Raw genomic sequence first — 23,477 nt, forward strand, 5'->3', positions numbered from 1 at the left:
TCAAAACCCTGCACACACCCATGTGGGTCTCCAGGCACAGGAATGAAGAACACTGACCAGTCTATCATAATTTAGTTTGGCAAATAAACAAAAAAGGTATCTATCCCTTTAAGAAGCCCCCACCATTCTATAACAGGGGGAGCGTTAGTAAAACCCTGGAACAGCGACAAAAAAAAAACGATCACCAACAGACGGTTTCAAGCTCCCCGCAACGGCAGCAGCCCCTGTTCGGATCGGCAATGTTGAGGATGGATGTAGCCTGCTAGAAAAAAAAGACACCGGGGCACAGTGAGAGAGAGAACACTACTGCTGTGTAGCTATGGAGATCGTAAGTGGTCGCTTTCTTTGACAGGTGTCGGAACCGGACTGAATAAAAAGTATCGAAACCAGCTTCAAGGATGTACGCCAAGGGGAAAGGTGCTGTTGTGCCCTCAGATAACCAAGCAAGAGAAAAGTAAGTGGGAATAGTGCAATGTCACAAAAACACCAGCTAGAGACACTAATGCTAGGATATCTACTGTTATCTCCAACGCTCACATACACCACCTCGCTTGTTATAGAAAGGGTGCAGAATAGGATACGATATGCTCTCTCTTCGTAGTTTTGGTTCTTTGTTTTTCAGGTTGTTTTCTTGCATCGGTGAAGTCTTGTAGTCCTCCCTAACAAGCAAGCAGTTATTGGGGGTTGATTGCTAGCCTAGCTAACGTTAGCTTACTACCAAGGTATCCATTCCTACTCGTTTCATTCTCATCCGGTACAGTATATTATTAACTTCATGTATGACATTGTAGATATTAAACACCATTGGCAAATTCGTTTGTTTTTAAACTGTCTGTGCAATATGTTGCATTTTATAATTGAGTGGAAAAGAGAATCCCTACCTCTCTGGGTATTGGGAACAATGCATTCGTGAAGATGATTGTGTGTTTCAGGAAGCCTGGGATTAGTTTATGGTGAAATAACGTAGCCGACTGATAGCTTTTACAAAGTTGAAACCAATGTAACCGGTTTTGTTTCAATGTAACAAAGGAGTGTCCAACGTTCCAAAAAGTAACTATTCGAACTCACTCTACATTGTATGAATGTGTTCCTTCATACGCGAGTTACTGCTAGGTAGGCTAGGAGCTAGCTAGCGGCAAGTATGACAACTTTGTGTCCAAACAGTTTGTTTAGCTCTTTTTAAAGAGTAAAATACGTGTACTTTATGAAACTAGGTTTTCTATAATTTTAAAATTGGCCACTATGCAAAGCATTTAACCGAATAGTTGAGTTAAACTCTAGGTAGTGTGCTAGCTCAGATAGCGGTAGCTTACCTATCCCTTTGTCTGCTAGCTACGGGTGCCGTTTAGTCCGTGAAGGATGCTGTTCCGCTGATGTAGGAACTGGCTGCTAGTACGACAGAAACGTAATCTTATCCACCTAGTGCTACTGTGTTGCATATGTTTAGTTCCTAAACATGTTTGTCTCTCAACATGTGTTATTTGGTTTCTAAAGAGATTTCATTGTTTTGTTGTTATAACCTGCAGAACCAGATACTCAACATTATGCACCGTGAACAACACAACTACTAGGCTATTCATACTGATTTATTTGAACTTTACTGACAAGCTGTAGATGGCTCTTTTTTTCCTGTCTTTCCAAATGTCAACAAAGCCAATACCTCATTATTTGCCCATGCTTTAACCCACACACTTCAGTCCATATTTCAATAAAAACTGTTCTAAGCCTTGTCCCTTAGATGTGCAAATAAATTGTCAAAACATTTGTCTGCTCCTTTTGTGTATGTCGCTGCTGTGCTTGATATGAGTATGTTAATCTCTACAATCTAGCCTAACTGATTTTATGAATCAACCTCAGCACTTGAGCTCTGGGCAGACCATAGCTTTACTCAGAAGGCAAACTTTTGTTCATTTTCCTCCACTCTGTCTCTCTATTCTTCTACCTCCCCTCCCTCTCCTCCTCAGTCTCCTCTCCTTTCTTCCCCTCCTCTCCTCTCCAATGCTCAGTTCTCTCTTCCAAGTCCTCATCTCCCTCTTCTGTGTTGAATTATTGAGTGTCTGACTGAAGCGGTTGCTCTGTGCTGTGAGTCGGAGTGGTGTGTGCGGTCGCTCTGAGCTAGAATAAATGTGTGTGTTTTTCGGTCTGTGAGAAAGAGAGAGTGTGTGTGTCGGTGGGCTGGCTTATCCATGTTTAAAGAGGGGTTTTGTCTGCAGCCGCAGCCAGGATGTCAGGTGTACTGGTGGCGCACATCAGGAGGGAAGTTTGTGTGAGAGAGAAAGGGACTGAGGGAGGAGTGAGCTGTCCCTTTGCTGACTGAGTAATTGTGCGTGTGTGCAGAGACACTACCTTCCCATCAAAACATCTCCCCAGTGTTGCAGCTCAAGAAACTCTCTTCCTCTCAATGCGTGAGCTTAAATAATGCAGCAGTCCAGGTGCATGTAGCCCCCCCCACCCCGCGCACACACACAGACAGGCCTCTCATCACACATAAACATTTCATCAGTGCCCTTATGGGGGAGATCAGTAGTTTCTGTTAACGGGCAGGAGAAGACATGGTGTGTATGTGAGAGAGTAGACCTACACTAACTAAAGTCAGTGGTGTAGTGGAGGGTAAAGGCAGTTTACCCTCCATGCATCCCACTTCTGGCTTGCCTCTGAAGCTAAGCAGAGGCACTCTTTCCTCTGGTCTAAAATAAATAATAATTCCAGTGCCCCAGGGCAGTGATTGGGGACGTTTCCCTGTGTAGAGTGCCGTCTTTCGGGTGTGATGTTAAGAGTGTCCTGACTGTGGCCACCAAAAGATCCCATGGCACGTAGCATGAGAGAATGAGTGTTAACCCTGGTGTCCTGGCTACATTTCCCCACCTTTTGGGGAAAAATGCATTGAAAGTATAGGCAGCGTTACTTTATTCACTGTAACCGCCGATCAGTTTGCCCACCTGTGTTTTTTTTTACCCCTACAGCACTGCCAAAGGTGTGTGTGTGTGCAGAGAGACCCACACTAAACCAGCAGTCTCAAAGAGCTAAGGGACTTTCAAACCATTGAGTGCCCTGTGCAGTGGTCACATTGATACATTGGTCAGGTGTGTGTGTGAGAGGGAGGCCTAACTGACCAAAGACAGACAGTAAACTTTACTACACCACCAGGCAGCCACAGTGTGTGTGTGTGTGTGTGTGTGTGTGTGTGTGTGTGTGTGTGTGTGTGTGTGTGTGTGTGTGTGTGTGTGTGTGTGTGTGTGTGTGTGTGTGTGTGTGTGTGTGTGTGTGTGTGTGTGTGTGTGTGTGTGTGTGTGTGTGTGTGTGTGTGTTAGAACCACTACCTCTGACATCCTGGCTCATAAATCACAGGCTCGCCTGTCCAAAGAGCTGCAACCTCACAATTACCTCCTGCTCTTAAGAGGGTTCGTACTCTTCTCTGGCAGTGTGTGTGTGTCCTGTCTCACCAGTTGTTTTATCTGTGTGATCACAGGGTGGGAACACCCCTCAGCTATTTATGATCCTGTCCTGTGAGACAGCCTTTACGACTGTACACAAACATCAGACTTGGGTTCAAATACATATGTATTTTGTTATTTAAGTACTTATTTTCTGTGTATTTTAGTATTTTCAAATAATATGTGCTGACTCAATTACTTCAATTTTATTCACGAGCTGTTGCGTCTCAACTGATGGCAGGCACAACACAAACCTCAGATGATGAAAGCTCTAAGCTACAACATATGCGAATATAAAAAAAGTTTTTAATGAAATTATAAAATAGTTTCACCACCCTGTTTTTGTATTTAATAAAATTATAAAAAAATCAACCTCAACCGTTTATCTTTTCCAATGCTGAAGACATGGCTGTCTCGTGGTATGTAAAATGGGTCAACTTTGAGCACCTTAATCTCCTGGATGTTTTGGTATTCAGGTGTAAGAAGTCATGGTCCAATATTAGGCCATAGGCCAAAATATGACCATTTAGGTCATGGTCCAATATGTATGTGAATTTATTTTGCGGGAAAATTCAATCAAAGGGGATACGGTCAAAAAGTGATTAAATTTAAACATATTTACCCTATTTTCCAATACATGCCAATACCTTCCAAATGTATTTCCCCACAGCATTCAAATATTCAACTACTTGTCTTTTCAAATAATTTTTTTATCTTAATATTTACTTGAAATGTGATAAGATATTTGAAATGGTATTTTAACCCAGGTCTGACATTCACAGGGCCAGCTCTAGCCTATTGGGGGCCCTAAGCGAGATTTGATTGGGGTCCCTCCACCTCGTGGGCAAAACATTTGAGTGGACACTTACCCATGTGGTGTAGAGAGTGCTGCAGTTTTAAAGCAATTTTTCTGTAGTTCTACATATTTTGCGAAGAGAACATTTTAGCAATTTTATAACAAATTTCATGCCATTATACAAATTTTGCCATGTGGTAGAAAACGTATTTTTTGTTACTTTCCTGCAATTCTACCCATTTTGTCATGGGGTGAAATGTTTGAAGTTTTAAAGAGGCACTATGCAGAAATTTCTCTTAAAATTCGAATAGTTCGCCTAATTTCCGTTTGACAAAACAAGCAAGTATAGTGTAGAGAATCATATTTCACTTTCAGCTGTTTGAAGCTGGTGTACAAAATCAAAACTTTAAAATGGGAAGCATAGATATAGCGCACACAGATCTGTAACTCACATTTCTATGACTTTTGTCGGGTCGCCGAAAAAGTTACAAATTTACAGCAGTTCTACACGTTGACTTATGCCATGTTAATCCTTTACAGCCTGAGCAGAATGTTCCACTGGATCATGACCTCTGCGTGCATTAATGAGTATAATGAAAACATGATACTGATTTTGAAAGCTGAGAAACTGCCCTTTCAAATGACAATCAGTCAAGAAAGAACACCTGTGAAAATCTATCTTATATGAAAATCTATGCTTTCCCCCCCTGCAATTTACAACACTTTCTAATGAAGATCGAGAAAAACTTGTAAGAGGGGGGACCAGAAGGGAAGAGGCAAGGGTGGAAGCGGTCTGGGGAGGGGCGTTGGGAGGCCGGGGAGCCACGCTGGGAAGTGTCTTAGACCTGTGGGGGCAGGGGGACATCAAGCATACTGTATTTCCTTAACCTCCCTAAACCAGCCTGATCTGGCAAGCTCACATATTTCACTGCAAGTGAAGTGAAACCAGTGTGAGCACTGGTCAATCTGGTTTAATTGGCATTTGAGTCATTTAGCACTCTTATCCAGACCGACTTACAGGAGCAGTTAGGGTTAATTGTCTTGCTCAAGGGCAGATCAACAGATTTTTTTTCTTCATGTAGTCAGCTCAGGGATTCGAACCAGCAACCTTTTGGTTACTGGCCCAACGCTCTTAACCGCTAGTCTACCTGCCTATTTTTACTAGCCCATATCAGCGACAAACTTAGCTATGTTATTGACAGTACACTGAAAATCTAGCTCACTTGTTTTGCCAGCTAGAAAGAAATGTCCCCAAAAAAATTCAGAAACGGAGGAAATAGCAACTTTCTTTCCTCATCTGATCCACCTGGTGGTTTTCACTTTGAAGCCGTCAAAATAGCACTTGATCCATTCTCCTTTAAGTCATCTACCCGGGCACTGAGGCAAATGGAGGATTTGCGCCGTGACCTTTCATTGAAGTAAAAAAAAAGGTTCCCGCCCATAAATCCCTAAACCAATTCTATCTATTTGTAGCTCATGTTGTCATGTGTAAATGGCAGTTTACAGAAATACATTTGGTGATTGGGCGGCAGTGTTAAGGCTTTAAACCATTGTTTAACTGTTATTACAAAATTAGAATGCTCCGGCTGGAAAGGGTTTTAATGATATCTGAGTGACAAAGACTAACAAAATCAATTGGGGACCCTAGGCACATACCTGGTCGGTATTTGGCCATGATTGGTAAATAAATCAAAAACATTGTTAGCTGAAATTGAGAAATTGCTGATGCACAACCAAATTTCGAACTTGCACCTTGTGTATTCTACTATTCTAACTCGCAACAGTAAGTTGAGACCCTGACTGAGTTCCCAAAAACAACCTAGCGGCCTGGGGCCCTAAGCGACCGCCTATGCCTGGAGCTGGCCCTGCTCACATGGTCTGCCTTGTTGTTCTGGGAGGTTTGTGTAATCCTCATCCAGATCTTTGCTAATGCTAACTCCTATGGCCTTTTCTATCATTTTGCTAATGTAATGTCCTGTTCTCCTCTGTTGCAGGTTAGCGCTGTACGTATATGAGTACCTGCTGCATGTAGGAGCACAGAAGTCTGCACAGACCTTCTTGTCAGAGGTAAGACGCACACACTTTTCTCTCCGACTTTGCTCCTTCCCAGTAAGGGACTAGAGTGAGACTGTGGGAGAAAGGTAGAGACTGACTGAGAGGGAGACTGAGCTAGAGATGTGGACAGGTAGCGGTAGCCTAGATGGAGGCAGTGGTAGAGGAAGGGAGACCGCGAGGGGGAAGGACGGTGTTGACGAAGAGGTAGAACGAGGTGTAACTGTGTCTGAGGGCATTGACTGAGAGGTAGGGAAAGCAGGAGAGCGGGAGAGAGAGCGTGGTCGAGAAAGAGGGACAGCATTGACTTGCTGAGACAGACTGATTATGTGTTCTTAACCTCTAGGCCAGGGGTGTCAAACTCATTCCAAGGAGGGCCAAGTGTCTGTGGGTTTTTGGTTTTTCCTTTCAATTAAGACCTAGACAACCAGGTGAGGGGAGTTCTTTACTAATCAGTGACCTTAATTCATCATTCAAGTACAAAGGAGGCGTGAAAACACGCAGACGCTCAGCCCTCAGTGGAATGAGTTTCACACGTACTCTAGACACACACCCACCCTGACCGTCTCCTCTCCTGCTGAGTTTAAAACTAGACATCATGTTGCTTTCTCTCTTTCAGATACGATGGGAAAAGAATATTACGTTAGGGGAGCCTCCTGGATTCCTGCACTCGTGGTGGTGGTGAGTATCTCGGCCCCGTGCGCATCTTCTTGTGTTCACACGTTTGTGTATTCCTTTAGAATATCATTTACATTCAGATGCATACAGTTGAAGTCAGAAGTTTACATACACGTAGGTTGGAGTCATTAAAACTCGTTTTTCAACCACTCCACAAATTTCTTTTTAACAAACTATAGTTTTGACAAGTCGGTTAGGACATCTACGTTGTGCATGACACAAGTAATTTTTCCAACAATTGTTTACAGACAGATTATTTCACTTATAATTCACTGTATCACAATTCCAGTGGGTCAGAAGTTTACATACACTAAGTTGACTGTGCCTTTAAACAGCTTGGAAAATTCCAGAAAATTATGTCATGACTTTAGAAGCTTCTGATAGGCTAATTGACATCATTTGAGTAAATTGGAGGTTTACCTGTGGATGTATTTCAAGGCCTACCTTCAAACTCAGTGCCTCTTTGTTTGACATCATGGGAAAAATCTAAAGAAATCAGCCAAGACCTCAGAAAAAAATTGTAGACCTCCACAAGTCTGGTCCATCCTTGGGAGCAATTTCCAAACACCTGAGGTACCATGTTCACCTGTACAAACAATAGTACGCAAGTATAAACGCCATGGGACCACGCAGCCGTCATACCGTTCAGGAAGGAGACGCGTTCTGTCTCCTAGAGATGATCGTACTTTGGTGCGAAAAGTGCAAATCAATCTCAGAACAACAGCAAAGATGAAGATGCTGGTGGAAACCGGTACAAAAGTATCTATAGCCACAGTAAAACGAGTCCTATATCGACATAACCTGAAAAGCCGCTCAGCAAGGAAGAAGCCACTGCTCCAAAACCGGCATAAAAAAAACAGACTACGGTTCGCAACTGCATATGGGGACAAAGATCGCACTTTTTGGAGAAATGTCGTCTGGTCCGATGAAACAAAAATAAAACTGTTTGGCCATAATGACCATAGATATGTTTGGAGGAAAAAGGGGAGGCTTGCAAGCCGAAGAACACCATCCCAACCGTGACGCACAAGGGTGGCAGCATCATGTTGTGGGGGGTTTTTGCTGCAGGAGGGACTGGTGCACTTTACAAAATAGATGGCATCATGAGGAAAGGAAATTATGGGGATAAATTGAAGCAACATCTCAAGACATCAGTCAGGAAGTTAAAGCTTGGTTGCAAATGGGTCTTCCAAATGGACAATGACCCCAAGCATACTTCCAAAGTTGTGGGAAATGGCTTAAGGACAACAAAGTCAAGGTATTGGAGTGGCCATCACAAAGCCTTGACCTCAATCCTATAGAACATTTGTGGGCAGAACTGAAAAAGTGTGTGTGCGCAAGGAGGCCTACAAACCTGACTCAGTTACACCAGCTCTGTCAGGAGGAATGGGCCAAAATTCACCCAACTTATTGTGGGAAGCTTGTGGAAGGCTACCTGAAACGTTTGACCCAAGTTAAACAATTTCAAGGCAATGCTACCAAATACTAATTGAGTATATGTAAACTTCTGACCCACTGGGAATGTGATGAAAGAAATAAAAGCTGAAATAAATCATTCTCTCTACTATTATTCTGACATTTCACATTCTTAAAATAAAGTGGTGATCCTAACTGACCTAAGACAGGGAATCTTTAATAGAATTAAATGTCAGAAATTGTGAAAAATGTAGTTTAAATGTATTTGGCTAAGGTGTATGTTAACTTCCAACTTCAACTGTACGTGTGTGAGTGAGAGAGCGCACATGTCGGTGTGGTAGAGGGTAAGTGAGAGTAGTATGGTGAAAAACTGATGTACTGTACATAGATGTCGGTGGAACGCAGACGTTCCATTGACCAGGTTGGCACACGTTCTAACAAAGTGGACATTTATCTACTGTAACAGGCCCACAATGTGGTTACTTCAGTCCGATTTGGATATATTTTGCTGTTTTCGCTGCGTAACATGTGGAAGGTTTAGAAGTGACTGCTAAATGCGAACTCCCGTTTGTATAAACTGGTTAGCATAGCTAGCATACAGAAATTGGTGGTGGTCAGTCGTTTTTAATTATATAATGCGATTGATTTGTAACGATGACATAAACATGTGTTGGGGTTGACATCCATACAAGCATTATATTGAGATTTCTACCTCAACATAGTGTGAAATACACATGTAAACAATAGCCTAAATGTAGGCTAATTTTGCTGGGGGACAATGAGGAGAGTCGGGATCTTTCCCCCACGGTCCTTCATGCGTTTCCATGGCAATTCAATTGCTTTGGTGGAGTTCGATTGACCTCTTTACCGCCTCTATTGGCTCATCAGGTGCTCCCTGACCCTCTTGCTCTATTTCCCGTTGCAGTGTATTCTGGGATTTGTATTGCGCTGCGCCGGACAGACGGGAGAACTGCGAACACTCCAGCGAGGCCAAGGCCTTCCATGATTACGTGAGTGACAGGCCCAAGTGTGTGTGCGTCTTCGTCCCGCCTCTTCCCTTGGCCTAGGTGTGTGTGTGTGTGTTGCTATCGTCAGTGTGTGGAAATAATGGAATAGAGGTCTTAATCCAGTAATCCCAGCACTGGGCCGGGGTTAAGCCAGGGATTTGTGTGTGTGTGTGTGTTGCAGCCCTGGCATCCGGCCCAGAGCAAGGGGGGCTTTCACATCCTCAGTGCCAGAGAGAGCTGGTTAACCGTGTGTGTGTGTGTGTGCATGCTTTGTGTGTTCTGTTTTGTCTGCCTTGGCTGGCAACTGTTTGAGTGAAGTGCCAGTTTGCAAGTCTTGAGGACCAGATGGGCACTCAAACACACAAGGTGTGTGTCTATATCCATGTCTAGCATTCTGGCAGAGGGAGTGTGCATCTCTGTCTGTGTGGGTGTCTGTGTCCATATCCATGTCTAGCATTCTGGCAGAGGGAGTGTGCATCTCTGTCTGTGTGGGTGTCTGTGTCCATATCCATGTCTAGCATTCTGGCAGGGGGAGTGTGCATCTCTGTCTGTGTGGGTGTCTGTGTCCATATCCATGTCTAGCATTCTGGCAGGGGGAGTGTGCATCTCTGTCTGTGTGGGTGTCTGTGTCCATATCCATGTCTAGCATTCTGGCAGGGGGAGTGTGCATCTCTGTCTGTGTGGGTGTCTGTGTCCATATCCATGTCTAGCATTCTGGCAGGGGGAGTGTGCATCTCTGTCTGTGTGGGTGTCTGTGTCCATATCCATGTCTAGCATTCTGGCAGGGGGAGTGTGCATCTCTGTCTGTGTGGGTGTCTGTGTCCATATCCATGTCTAGCATTCTGGCAGGGGGAGTGTGCATCTCTGTCTGTGTGGGTGTCTGTGTTCATATCCATGTCTAGCATTCTGGCAGGGGGAGTGTGCATCTCTGTCTGTGTGGGTGTCTGTGTTCATATCCATGTCTAGCATTCTGGCAGGGGGAGTGTGCATCTCTGTCTGTGTGGGTGTCTGTGTCCATATCCATGTCTAGCATTCTGGCAGGGGGAGTGTGCATCTCTGTCTGTGTCGGTGTCTGTGTTCATATCCATGTCTAGCATTCTGGCAGGGGGAGTGTGCATCTCTGTCTGTGTGGGTGTCTGTGTCCATATCCATGTCTAGCATTCTGGCAGGGGGAGTGTGCATCTCTGTCTGTGTGGGTGTCTGTGTCCATATCCATGTCTAGCATTCTGGCAGGGGGAGTGTGCATCTCTGTCTGTGTCTGTGGGCTCAGACTTGCTGTTTTCTAAATTCATAGAAAACAAGTTATTTTGTTTTCCTGTAACTTTCTCTTTGCCCTCCTCCCTCTCTCATTTTGCCACCTTCACTCTCTCATCTCTCTTTGGGGGGGGATTACCACTCTTCTCTCCCCCTTTATTTTCTCTCCCCTCCACTCTTTTTCTTTCTCTCCCTCTCTTCATCCTCCAGTGTTTGTTTGTGTCTTACCATTGAAAAGGTACAAGGGAAAAGGTCAATAATGTGTTGAGCACCATTGATCTGTCCGTTTCTAAGTGTGTGTGTGGGTGGGGGGGGGGCTGGATAGATCAATTCCATTCAGTATCGGTGAGCCACATACCACATCGCCCAATCAAATCATCAGTTTTGATTTGTTGATTAATTATTCATGGTGGTGGATTCCTATAGGCTGAGCCAGACATTAACCTTCCCCTGTGGTGCTTCCTGTCACTGTGTGTGTGTGTGTGTGTGTGTGTTGAAATGTATTTCTGTTTGTGTGGGTGAGTGATAGTCAACCATGTAGCTGTATAGATGTACAGTTATTTGTCATTGACGTGTAGGATTTAGGATTTGTCTGTGTTTTGTCAATATGTCAAGCATGATGCCAGTAGCCTGGTTAATGGTATTTCTATATGAACCTTGCCCTCTGATATGATAGGTGGAGTTTTCACCATATTGCCCATGTCTATCCAATTATTTCATATCCACACAAGTGGCTAGGGCCTGGTTAGAGGTTGTTACTGAAAACTCGTCACTCTGTCTCTCTCCCCTACCTCCCTCTTCTCTCCCTCTCTCTGAGAGGGGGATGCTAGAGGGACAGGGAGCAAAGGACTCGTCTCCATAGCAACAGCTTTGACTAGCTACTGCAAGAGATGAGAGAGAGGTAGTGAGCAAAAGGAAGTGAGAGCAACGGGGAAGAACTGAGGCAGGTGAGGGTGGGGAGGTTAGGGCTGTGGAGGAGGGAGGGGAGGGGAAGAGGGAGGGGGATAGAGGTGAGAAAGAGGAGTAGTACAGATGTTTGGGGATGGAGAGGGGTTTAAGGGGAATGAGCCGGAGAAAGAGGGGAGAGCGAGATGGAGGAAGACCCAATGCATCTATTAGTGTGTGATTGTGTGCTTCATCTTTTAACGTGTGTGTGTTGCAGAGTGCGGCAGCAGCCCCCAGTCCTGTGATGGGGAACATGCCTCCTAATGATGGCATGCCAGGAGGACCCATGCCGCCCGGCTTCTTCCAGGTAAAACTCCCTCTATTCATCCCTCTCTTTTGCTACCTCCCTCGCCCCTCACTTTACGCATGGTAAAACTCCCTCTTGTTGTCATCCCTCCCTCCACTCCACCAATCATCTTCACCATCCATTACTTTATTCCCTCTCTTCCTACATCTCCTCACACTTTTTCACCTCCCTCTCTTTCTCTCCACCTCCAATGATCCCACACTCCTCTTCTCTCGCTCTATATATATATATATATATATATATATATATATATATATATATATATATATATATATATATATATATATATACACACACACACACACGGCCAGACAGTGTGATGGACAGCCCTGGCATTTGGCAGCAGCGATGATGAGGTGGAACGGAGAGAGATGGGCCTCAATGTGTTTGTTTCTGTGGCTACCACTTCATTGTTTGTCGAGAGAGTGGAAGAGAACTGGAGAGAGAGAGAGATGGAATGAAATAATGGGAGGGAGGAAGTAGGTGAGAGTGGGAGATGGCAAGAGTAGTGAGAGAGCGAGAAAAGAGAGGAGAGGCACGGAAGTGCTATTTATAACACAAGTGAGGGAGGAGGGTGTGTGTGTGTGTGTGTGCTTGTTGTCCTTTTTGTACAAGTGGCCTTATCATTAGCAAGAGCTGTTTGCTGCAAATATGCCTGTGTTGTTATTATCGTGTGTGTTTTGGTGTTTGTTCGCTAAGATTTTTTTTTTTTTTTAAATAGAAGACCCACACAACTCACAAAACAAACCTGAAGTCATACATGCACAGTCTCTGCAGTTCGTCAGTCTAGTTGCATGTCCTGATGTTGAACAGTGTGGGATGGATGGTGACCAACCATGCTGTAGGCTCCTCGGATCCACTGTCGTTCTGAGCTGTGCGTTTTAGCTGTGTCAACATTGCCCTCTAGTGGCGAAGACACCCTCTTACCATGGATTAGGAAAAACGGCCTCCTCTCCCTCTCTGTGTTCTGATTGGCTACTGCCTAGCTTCTCCAGTCCCTTGCTCCTGAAGGTGTAATTGTGTTAGCTCCTCCCTCACTCTGATGTCACTCTTCCCTTCTCTCAGGGTCCGCCAGGCTCCCAGCAGTCTCCTCACGCACAGCCCCCCCACGGCATGGGACCACACGGACAGGTAACACACACACACACACACACACACACAGAGAGAGAAATAATTGACTCTCCTCTGGAGCTGTTCTGGGGGGAGGGAGCTTTAGCCTCCACACAGACACACTCCACCTACACCTCATCAATAAAACAAAAGATGAGCCACTGTGGACCTACACACTGAGCATGTGCACAGGACAGACAAAACCCACACACTCATCTACATGTAAGGCTAAGGGAGGAGAGCAAAGCCAACATCCATGAAGACAAGCTTCCTCTGTAAAATACCTCGTTAATGAGCCTGCTCATTTTTTTGTTTTCTGTGTTGTCACCCCCCTTCTTCCTCATCCTCCATTCACACCCTGTCCATCATCTGTCTGCTCCGCTCCTTTTCAGTCGGAATGACAAACTCTCTCTCTGTCTCTCAGCCTTTCATGTCGCCACGGTTTCCAGGTGGACCACGCCCCTCACTCCGAATGCCAAATCAGGTATGGACCACACACTCACCTATACAGCTGAACATGCACTTCCAGATAAGTATGTGCTGGTGGTCCATACTCACGATCACCCTTTCGCTCATCCATCTGTTTGCCTCAGCCTCCAGGGGGAATCCCTGGTTCTCAGCCTCTCCTGCCAAACAGCATGGACCCCATCAGACCACAAGGTAGGTGTGTGTGTGTGTGTGTGTGTGTGTGTGTGTGTGTGTGTGTGTGTGTGTGTGTGTGTGTGTGTGTGTGTGTGTGTGTGTGTGTGTGTGTGTGTGTGTGTGTGTGTGTGTGTGTGTGTGTGTGTGTGTGTGTGTGTGTGTGTGTGTGTGTGTGTGTGTGTGTGTGGCTTGAGATTACAGGTTCAGATTAGAGATGATCATTTAACCCAACAGGGGTCCCAGTTAATGAGGTTAGAAGAGAGTTTAGTCTGTTGCCTGCCATTAACCCTGCCTTCCAGGTTCAGACTGGCCATATGTGGATTAGGTGTGGAGGTGACCGTCTCATTGGATAAAAGCGTTTGCTAAGTGAATCGAATTATCCATTAGACCATCACATAGTATCTTTAGTTAACTACCAGTGTGTGTTTGTGTTCTTGTCATCTTTTCTCCTATAGGACATCCTAATATGGGCGGGCCAATGAGAATGAACGCTCCGCGAGGAATGGGGCCCATGGGTCCACAGGTAAGTGCACACACACACACACACACACACACACACACACACACACACACACACACACACACACACACACACACACACACACACACTCTCTATAGTTGTGACACTGTGTATCTCTTCTCTCTATGTAGAACTACGGGGGTATGAGACCTCCTAACTCCATGGGTGGTCCTATGCCTGGGATGAACATGTAAGTGTTCCCTCCGTAGGGAGAAATACAGTCTATCCCATAGCACCAGCTTCATGGTTGAATATCGAAGGCCCCGACATCATGATTGTTGAACTGTTGTTTTCTTGGTTTATGGCAGTGTTTCCCTATACTTACAGTCTCTCTCTGTCTCTCAGGGGACCTGGTGGTAGAGGGCCGTGGCCTGGTCCCAATGCTAACTCAGTAAGTTGTTTCCTCCTCGCTCAATTTGTCATAGATTAGATTATTCATTACAAGGATTGTTATTATTTAACAGGTGGCTTGAAAAGGTACTATACTGCCCTCTTGTTGCTGGAGGAAAGAACTACTGCTTAGTTGAGAATCTCTCCTGGAGGTAACTATGACTCCGTAACCTCTAGTTTCCCTTCTCTCATCACAGATACAATACTCCTCCTCATCTCCAGGCCACTATGTGGTGAGTAGCCAACCGTCAGTGTTTTCCATAACACGTCAGTTCTGAAACTGTTCCTTAGCTGTGGAAATGGGAAATTGTGTGCACTGTTCTTATTGACCTTTTGAACTATCTGTTTCCCAGGGTCCTCCAGGAGGAGGGGGGCCTCCCGGAACTCCCATCATGCCCAGCCCAGGTGGTGCGTCTCTTAAATAAGCCCCCCCCCAGCACCAGTACTATATTTAGACACTATGTGTGTTGCCTTTCTCTGTGGACTAATGTTATGCTATTGTGTTTGTCTCCCCCAGACTCCAACAACTCCAGTGAAAACATCTACACTATGATGAACCCTATAGGACCAGGAGGAAACAGACCCAACGTGAGTCACATTACACCTCGTATTCCACCGCATGACATCACACAGCGTGACACCACAATACATTATAACGCCGTATGACTTTATCCCCCTGCTGATTAGATAGGGCAATGAAACCAGACTAAAGGTCCAGTCACTGAGACATGAGTGTGTGTGTGTTTTCTCTCCCAGTTCCCTATGGGCCCGGGGCCTGATGGACCGATGGGAGCTATGGGAGCCATGGAACCTCACCACATGAACGGCTCACTAGGTGGGTGACAGGGTTATGAACACCTGTTATAATGCAGTCGTAAGGGTGACAATGTTCAGTGCATGGATTTAACTGTTTTGAATCTCATCTCTCTCTCATTGTCTCTCAGGCTCTGGGGACATGGACGGGTTGCCAAAGGTGAATATAAATCCCCTTTTCTACAACATTTGACTTGAATCTCTCAAACCGACAGAGGGTTTACAGTCAGAGGGACATGTCTTGGTGCTGCTGGTCAAATAACTTGTGGTATGACATATTTGTAGAGTTATCTTACTCTCTATCTATCCATCCAGAACTCTCCTAACAACATGGGGGGTATGAGCAACCCTCCCGGGACGCCGCGGGACGATGGAGAGATGGGTGGAAACTTCCTCAACCCATTCCAAAGTGAAAGTGTGAGTACTGCTGGCCGATGACCCCTGACCCTTGTACCTTGACCCCACAAGAACCAGGGTGGGTGACCTGGTATGTAATGTTGTAGCGTTTACATTTTTCACTCATGTCTACCACCCCACCCCCTTCCCTTTCTCTCTTCACAGTATTCACCCAACATGACGATGAGTGTGTAATTTTAATTTCTTTATTTTTGTATTTTCTTTTGGTTATTTTTGTTTTTGTACCTTTCCACCTGGATTTTTCCAACCCCTCACCTTGGATCGGACTCATTCTGCCTTTCCCACCTCACCTCCACCCCCTCGGAACTCTCGCCGCTACCCAGGCTTCTAGGACAGCCCTGGGGCATGCTGGGCCTCTAGTGAAGGCGGAGCTTCCCGACGCTGTCTGTGGCATAGACAGGAAACAGAGACACAGGAAGTCCCTACTCTCTAACCCCGCCCCCTGCCTCTCTGACTTCTTGTCAGGCTCTGGACAATGAGAGCGGGGATGAGAGGAAGAAGGATGGAGAGACTGGATAACACGGACACCCTTCAGGACACAGCATGGTAGGGTTCTGTCAGTAGCTGTCCGGAAGCTCGACAAACATCACATTGGCATTCACTTTTATTTAGATGTTTTTATTGTTTCTAATGGATTTGATTGTGTTTCTAATGGATACAGGGGTGGAACAGGGAACGAATCTCGAATGATCCCCTTTTCCCTATGTAGTGCACTACTTTAGAGGAATAGGGTGTCATTTGAGACATAGACATGGAAGAGTCGTCCATCCCCCCTCCCCCCTCGTTCACTCTGTGTATACATTTGAAAAACAGAAGTGTTGTGATTTCCATTACTCTGTATGTAATGTATTATTGCTATTCTTTTATAATATTTTATTGTTATGATTAATAATATTGTTATGATGATTCTGGTTATTTTAAAATGTAGGATTTAATTTCTGGAGTTTTTGTTGTTGTTGAAAGGACACACACACACACACACACACACACACACTGATGACCTTTTCGTTAGTAACTTCACAGGATGGTGAACCTTCGCTAGTCTCCTTAAGGAAAACCCCACAGGATATATACAATCTACTGCCCCCTCTTTGCCCAGTCAGAGAACAGCACCGTGGTCCATCATGGTACTTTAAATAGTAATGTCCCTCTCCATCCCCCTGAGAAGGCGTTTTCTCTGTAGTAGACTAAGTGACCCTGAACATGCAGAGGATGCACAGTTGTATTTATTTGTATGTTTAATTTTCCATTGAGACAGAACAGGTTGACAATAAGTCTATCTGCACACTCCGGAATCACTCTGCACCAATCAGCATCCATCTCCTAGAGGAAGACATCTTGGAAGTGTCTGTTTTTTGTTTTAATTGTATTTTTTACCCAGAGGGCAGTTCTGACCTTCTGTGAAATTATTCTGATTGGATGCTTAAAGGACTCTTGTAACAGAGCTGAGCCAATCAGTAGGCGGTGTGGCAGTTGCCATGGTAACCGGCTGTCAAGCTCCCCCCAAAAGGACAACATTTGTCCTTACACACACAACCAACCAATCGGCTTACCTACGCCATCCCCCTCCCCAACCACCTCTCTCTCCTTTTTGTGACGTCTCCATCTGTCTTTTGGTTTGTATTGTAAATACTGTAAAGTGAATTTTGATATCATGACATTTTGATATTTCCGTCACAACCAATGACTGATGAGAAATGAATTGATTCAGACCATCTGGGTTTGAAAGAGACCAGTGTGTGTTTTTACAGTACCTCACTGTTTAACTCCGACACAACTAGGGCCAGGAGGAACCCTCTTTATTGGATCATTACTTAGAAGCTACAACTAACGTTAGAGTCCAGAGTATTTCCTGGTCAGGTCAAACTGTTAGGGAAATCTCCTGTCCCTAGTAACGATAGATGAAAAGAAAATAAGGTTTTCAATTAAGGATTTTTTTTCTGTATTTTAGTTGAAAAGATGTAAAAACGCAGGTTCTTAATGATATGAAGAATGTTAAGGGGGGGGGGGGGTTCTGGTGTATTTTGAGATACTGCTGTATAGATTCAACTCTGAACCATCCTCTCTATATTCAATAAGACAAATCTAAAATGCACCCAATTCCCTATATATAGTGCACTACTGAAGCCAAAAGTAGTGCACTACATAGGGAATAGGGTGCCATTTGGAACGTGCCCTAGTTTGCACCAGTGCAAAGTGTTTATTGTTGGAAGAGGATAATTATTGGAAAACAAACCGTGAAACTGTTTCTGTTTTTAAAATGTGAGATATATTTACTTACCATAACTAGGGCTGTGACTTTTTTTTATGTGCCCTTGTCAGTGGAGGCTGGTGAGGGGAGGATGGCTCATAATGTCTGGAATGGAGCGTGGAACCACGTTTGATGTATCTGAGAACATCTCACTGATTCTGCTCCAGCCATTACCACAAGCCTGCCGTCCCCCAATTAAGGTGCACCGACCTCCTGTGGTCCTTTTCATGTGCTCAGGAAAAACTCATGGCCCTACTCATGACCTTCATTTGACCTTTCCGCTCTGCCCATAGCGATAGAGGACTCATCTTTATATCTGTGACAGCATGGGCAGTGCCATTGAGGCAACAACCCATAAGAATCCCCATCCAGTTGACTACTTTAATATGGCGGAAGTATGGTGGAAGCCGTTAATGGTGCTGCCCATGCTAAAACAGCATTTTGGCCACTATAGGCCTCTATCATTCTCTATGGCGCTACCTTTTTCAAGTTGTGTTCCCTGACCATGTGACCTGTTCAGGAAAACCTCCTGGCCCTAGTTCTTCCCTTCTGATCATGAGGTGTCAAACTCTGCACCGGTGCAAACGACTCTCCTGTATGTAAAATCAACGTTGTCACATTGTTGGTCATTTCTGTGTTTCTATGGTGACGTATAATACTGTTTCATTCTGGGAGGGTTGCAAGGAGGAGGGGACGGAGGGTAAGGAAACATGTTTCTGTTCCTTGGGTGTATCCAACTCGATAGTCTAAAGGAGAGTCCTCGTCTCCTTTCACCTGCACCGACGTGAAAGAAGAGATGACGTGAGGAGAGGAAGCCACTTTGGACTGAGATGCAGACCATGTTTTTCTCTGGTGACAAAGCAGTATTGAAGACGAGGCAGTCTGTTTCCCGGTGCCAGTATTTCAGAACATTTAGTCCATTACAATGATCCTGTGTTTTTAAATTCTGTTAACCCTTTTGGATTGGGTGCCTCGTTGATTTGAAGATCCAACTGAAAGAGAAATCTGACCTATCTCTTGCAGTGTTGTATATAAATGATCCCATTTGGTTGGAATATTGCCATATTCAGGTTCTTTTCAAAAGCAGGGGGACCATAATCTAAGGGGGGCAACACGGTTTCATGCCAATCTGGATTAAACATTGTGAAGAACTGCTTCCTGGGTTTGCTTTGTATTTCCTGATAGGCTAGTTTCCGCTCCTAAATGTCTTGTGTAGTAATAAAATGTTTCCTATTTGTACGTTTTCTTTGTTGTAATAAAGTTTCTTTAGAGACTGATTAAAAAGTTGCTTATTGAGAAAAAGGTGGGAAATGTTGCATCAATAAATGTCATTTGTTTTAGGTTTTTCATCGAGTCATCTGTTTTTTTTTCCTGTGTCCCTCTTGTTGTAGATACATCAAAATAAAATGACTTCACTACTTTTGCTAAGATCTAGTTCATTCAACACCTTTTTTTGAGGCTTCTAGTTCCGTGACCTCAATTAGTTTGCTCTCTCGCACTGCTGACGATGAATGCAAAGGAAGTGTGTGTGTTTACAGGCCTATCCAAAGGCAGAACAGCCAGTAGAGTCATTAGCAGAGCGCTTCATTACATTCCTACATATCCACAGGTCTTTTTATCACTAGTCTGTGTTCTGACAAGATGGCAGCTCTGCTTCTAGCTCCTAAGCAACTTGGCAGTATTTCGTTTTTTTTTTTTTTTGTGACAAGAATTTCTCTACACCCGCAATAACATCTGTTAAATATGTTTATGTGACCAATAAAATTTGATTTCGAGTGCCATTTCTGCACACCCCTCTGGGCTGTTTGAACTCAGTCGGTGGTCTGCCAGATGAAGGCTGTTCAAAGCTGACTTCTATCAGTCCTTCCCAGAGCCTTTGTAGTGTGGAGACTCAGCAACAGGTGACATTTAGAGCTGAAAACCGGTGTCAACTTTGAACGCTTGCCGCTACCCACGCCTGCCCTTCACCTGAGACGGGACCCACGCTCCTCGTACAGGAGAGAGGTACAACGGAGTGAGATGGAGAGAAGAGGATGTGTATAGTGTCCAGTCTGCCGAAGTTGTCTGCTGCCAATATGTGATGTGTGGCTCTCCACTTGGTCTGGAGTGAAACCTTAACAATCTACCCAGGACCTCAGACAACCCAGGTACGTTTGGATGCTAACTCACTATTTGACTTTCGCCTGTCTGTTTGACTGCCTCTCACTACCTTTTCCTCTCCAGACCATGTCGGTCCCCCAGGACCTCCTGCCAGACGGCAGTCCCCTGATTGAAGCAGCGAGGCTGGGGAAGCTTCGCCTCGTTAGGCTGCTCCTAGAGGGGGGTGCCCAGGTCAACGAGAGAAACCCAGGAGGAGAGACTCCTCTCCTGGCAGCGTGTAAAGCCCTGAGAGGGGAACCCACCGGACCTGGAACCCTGAAACTGCTCAGATACCTACTAGACAACCAGGTCTGTGTCTGCTTTTAAAGGAGCGTTCTGTAGGTTTAATTTTCCCTTGTGGGTCCTTGTGGGATTCTATTTACATTTACATTTAAGTCATTTAGCAGACGCTCCTACTCTATTCTAAACAGGCCCACTGTGTGTGTGTGTGTGGCTACCTACATCCTAACCCCATCCTATCTTTCCCCACCCAGGCAGACCCTAATGCCCAGGACCGGTCAGGCCGTACAGCTCTGATGTATTCCTGTATGGAGAGGGCTGGAGCTCAGCTAGCCTCTACTCTCCTCTCAGCTGGAGCTGACCCCAGTATGGAGGACTACTCTGGAGCTTCAGCTATGGTCTACGCTATCAACGCACAGCACCAGCCTACACTACAGGTCAGGAGGGAGGAGGGGTGTGTCTGTGTTTAACTATACTTGTGGGGACCAGAAGTCCCCATAGTAAACAAACAAAACATCGACCAAATGGGGACATTTTGTTGGTCCCCACAAGGTCAAATGCTATTTCTAGGGGGTTTAGGGTTAAGGTTCGAATTAGTTTTTGGTTAAGGGTACGGGTTAGGGAAAATAGTATTTTGAATGGTAGTGAATTGTGTCCCCCCAAAAGGTTAGTTATACAAGACTGTGTGTGTGGTGAAATTATTATAACTGGCCATTACATACCCCAGGTGCTGCTGGACGCATGTCGCGCCAAAGGCCGTGACATCATCATCATCACTACGGAGATGGGTGTGAGCGGAGGGCCGGTGACGAGGCGCTACCTGAACGTTCTGCCGTCTCCCGATGCATCACCTGTCACCTGCATGTCACCCTCTGACATCATTATCAAGACGGGCTCACCTAACTCACTTGAGGGAGAGAACGTGTTCAATTTCAGAGGACCAGGTTAGAGGGAGGGAGGGAAGGTGTTAAACATCTCAGGAACCTGTCTCATACTTTCTTATCTCATCCCAGGTAAGAGGGGGAGTGGCAGCAGCAGCAGAGTCTCCCCATGTGAGCTGAGTCCAGTGGACCAGTCCTGTATCCCCCCTCCCAGGCAGCGACAGTGGTCTGAACCATGGCTAGCTATTCACAATCTGGCTCGACTTAACAAGGTCTACCAAGAGGGAAGGAGGGAAAGGAAGGTAGAGGAAGAGGGAGGAGAGGAAGGAGGAAAGGGAGAAAAAGGTTCTCTTCAGCACGACTTTAAGAAGGAAAGGAGGGAGAAGGCCGAGCTAGAGGAAGAGGTGGGAGATGACAAGGAGAGTCAATCTGTCCATCTCTACCATAAGGAGATATCTTCCGGGGCCTCTTGCTCTCTCCTCTTTCCTACAGAGGAGCACCTTTCCCAGGCAGCCCAGAGCAGACTGTCCTCTGAGAGGAGGCTAGCCCCTGGAGGTTCCACCTTGGATTTATACAAAGAACACCCCAGTACTCAAACTGCTTTACATTGTAGAGGGGGATCTAATCTCATCGGAGGCGACCCAATGACCCGGAAGTGCTCCGTGGACAGACTTCCTCCCTGCTCTCCCTCTCGCTGGCAGGGGGCTCGTAGGAACACCCTCCCATCCTTGACTCCAGCTCCACCCCTTCTTCATCTGCCTCCCCTATCATGTTATGAGTCTCACCTACAGGTCCCGCCCCTTGGCCTACCTGTTGCAGGTTTAGGTATGGTGTGTCGGACGCAGCTGCCCTCCTCCCCTCTTTCTCCCACTCCCCCCCTCTCTCTTCCCTTTAAAGCAATATTTAGACCAGGCTTTCTGCCTTCTCTACCCCTCTCTACCTCTTCCATTTCTGCTCTCCTTCTCTCCACCTCCTCCTCATCCTCCTTTGTTCCCGCTCTCCCTCCCTCCAGTGGGAGGTCACCTCGACGTCACTCTATCCAGCTGGAGCCGCTGAGAGGAGAGGAGGAGGAATAGAGGAGACAAGAGGGAAAGGAGGAGCAGGAGTGAGACCCTATGTTAGCTGTTGTGGTGTGTGTAGTTACTTGTAATAACCTCTAGAGCATGCTGGACACTTATTTAGTGCTTGCTGACCTCAATGTGTGGATTCATATCAACAGTCTAAAGCAGTAATCTCCAATCCAAATAATTTGTTTGAATAATTTGTTTATTAGATATTTCCTATTTATACTATATGGATAATAAAACCCATCCTTTATTCAGTTGTGTTGTAGCTTTTTCCCCACACCCACACTGAAGGTTGTCACTGAACTTTAGTGTGTCTTGCTTTATGATAGTCACATGCCCCTACCATTACAAGAAGTCAGTCAGTATTCTTAATGAGGGATTTAAAGCAAATGTTAATTTGACTGTGTACTTTAAGAACATACTTGTCTATTCCAAGACAGACCTAGCTGTGTCTGAATGACCATACTAGCATACTACATACTTAATAAATCCTCTACAGGATCGGTGTCCCGTCAATGGGACGGTTGAGCTAACGTAGGCTAATGTGATTAGCATGAGGTTGTAAGAAACAAAAACAAAATCCTAGGACATAGACATATCTGATATGGGCAGAAAGCTTAAATCCTGTTAATCTATCTGCACTGTCCAATTTACAGTAGCTATTACAGTGAAATGACACCATGCTATTGTTTGAGGAGAGTGCACAATTATGAACTTGAAATTGCATTAATTAACCAATTAGGCACATTTGGGCAGTCTTGATACAACATTTTGACTAGATATGCAATAGTTGGATCACTCGAAAACTTTGCACATACACTGCTGTCATCTATTGGCCAAATTGCACCTGGGCTAGAATAATTCATTATGGCCTTTCTCTTGCATTTCAAAGATGATGGTACAAAAAAACGGTTGCTTTTTTCTTTGTATTATCTTTTACCAGATCTAATGTGTTATATTCTCGTACATTCATTTCACATTTCCACAACCTTCAAAGTGTTTCCTTTCAAATGGTAGCAAGAAAATGCATATCCTTGCTTCAGGGGTTGAGCTACAGGCAGTTAGTTTAGGGTATGTACTAATTTCGCCGTTTGATCTAGTAACAGGGGTGGGCAATT

General features: G+C 45.1%; 2 protein-coding genes across 5 annotated transcripts; both read left to right on the forward strand.

The window, feature by feature from the left end:
- Positions 1 to 162: 162 nt before the first annotated feature.
- LOC139566434 (single-stranded DNA-binding protein 3) lies at positions 163 to 19,376 on the forward strand. Of its 4 annotated transcripts, none has more exons than XM_071387602.1 (18): positions 163 to 454; positions 6,225 to 6,297; positions 6,902 to 6,963; positions 9,302 to 9,386; positions 11,800 to 11,889; positions 12,955 to 13,020; positions 13,424 to 13,483; positions 13,593 to 13,659; positions 14,097 to 14,164; positions 14,293 to 14,351; positions 14,507 to 14,552; positions 14,749 to 14,784; positions 14,905 to 14,959; positions 15,069 to 15,139; positions 15,308 to 15,386; positions 15,496 to 15,524; positions 15,680 to 15,781; positions 15,926 to 19,376. In XM_071387602.1, the coding sequence occupies exons 1-18, from the start codon at positions 399 to 401 to the stop codon at positions 15,953 to 15,955; spliced, it is 1,134 nt and encodes a 377-aa protein (XP_071243703.1). In that variant the 5' UTR covers positions 163 to 398; the 3' UTR covers positions 15,956 to 19,376. The 4 variants fall into 4 exon arrangements, with proteins under 4 accessions (XP_071243703.1, XP_071243701.1, XP_071243702.1 ...); XM_071387600.1 differs by having other exon boundaries at positions 16,105 to 19,376; XM_071387601.1 differs by having other exon boundaries at positions 14,905 to 14,956; positions 16,105 to 19,376.
- A 119-nt stretch (positions 19,377 to 19,495) lies between these two features.
- LOC139566433 (ankyrin repeat and SAM domain-containing protein 3) lies at positions 19,496 to 22,613 on the forward strand. Its single transcript, XM_071387599.1, has 5 exons — positions 19,496 to 20,179; positions 20,256 to 20,480; positions 20,666 to 20,848; positions 21,139 to 21,355; positions 21,425 to 22,613. Exons 2-5 carry the CDS (start codon positions 20,259 to 20,261, stop codon positions 22,366 to 22,368), a joined length of 1,566 nt encoding a protein of 521 aa, XP_071243700.1. The 5' UTR covers positions 19,496 to 20,179; positions 20,256 to 20,258; the 3' UTR covers positions 22,369 to 22,613.
- Positions 22,614 to 23,477: the final 864 nt, after the last annotated feature.

The sequence above is a fragment of the Salvelinus alpinus genome, chromosome 38, assembly GCF_045679555.1.
Source record: "Salvelinus alpinus chromosome 38, SLU_Salpinus.1, whole genome shotgun sequence".
In the NCBI taxonomy this organism is placed as follows: Eukaryota; Metazoa; Chordata; class Actinopteri; order Salmoniformes; family Salmonidae; genus Salvelinus; species Salvelinus alpinus.

Bases quoted from the DNA above. Each gene is read 5' to 3' on its own strand.
- LOC139566434 (XM_071387600.1), top strand. From the start codon at position 399: ATGTACGCCAAGGGGAAAGGTGCTGTTGTGCCCTCAGATAACCAAGCA. The intron at 6,964-9,301 runs GTGAGTATCTCG...TTCCCGTTGCAG, and splicing joins TTCCTGCACTCGTGGTGGTG to TGTATTCTGGGATTTGTATT. The intron at 14,165-14,292 runs GTAAGTGCACAC...CTCTCTATGTAG, and splicing joins TGGGGCCCATGGGTCCACAG to AACTACGGGGGTATGAGACC.
- LOC139566433 (XM_071387599.1), top strand. From the start codon at position 20,259: ATGTCGGTCCCCCAGGACCTCCTGCCAGACGGCAGTCCCCTGATTGAA. The intron at 20,849-21,138 runs GTCAGGAGGGAG...TACATACCCCAG, and splicing joins AGCACCAGCCTACACTACAG to GTGCTGCTGGACGCATGTCG. The intron at 21,356-21,424 runs GTTAGAGGGAGG...ATCTCATCCCAG, and splicing joins GTTCAATTTCAGAGGACCAG to GTAAGAGGGGGAGTGGCAGC.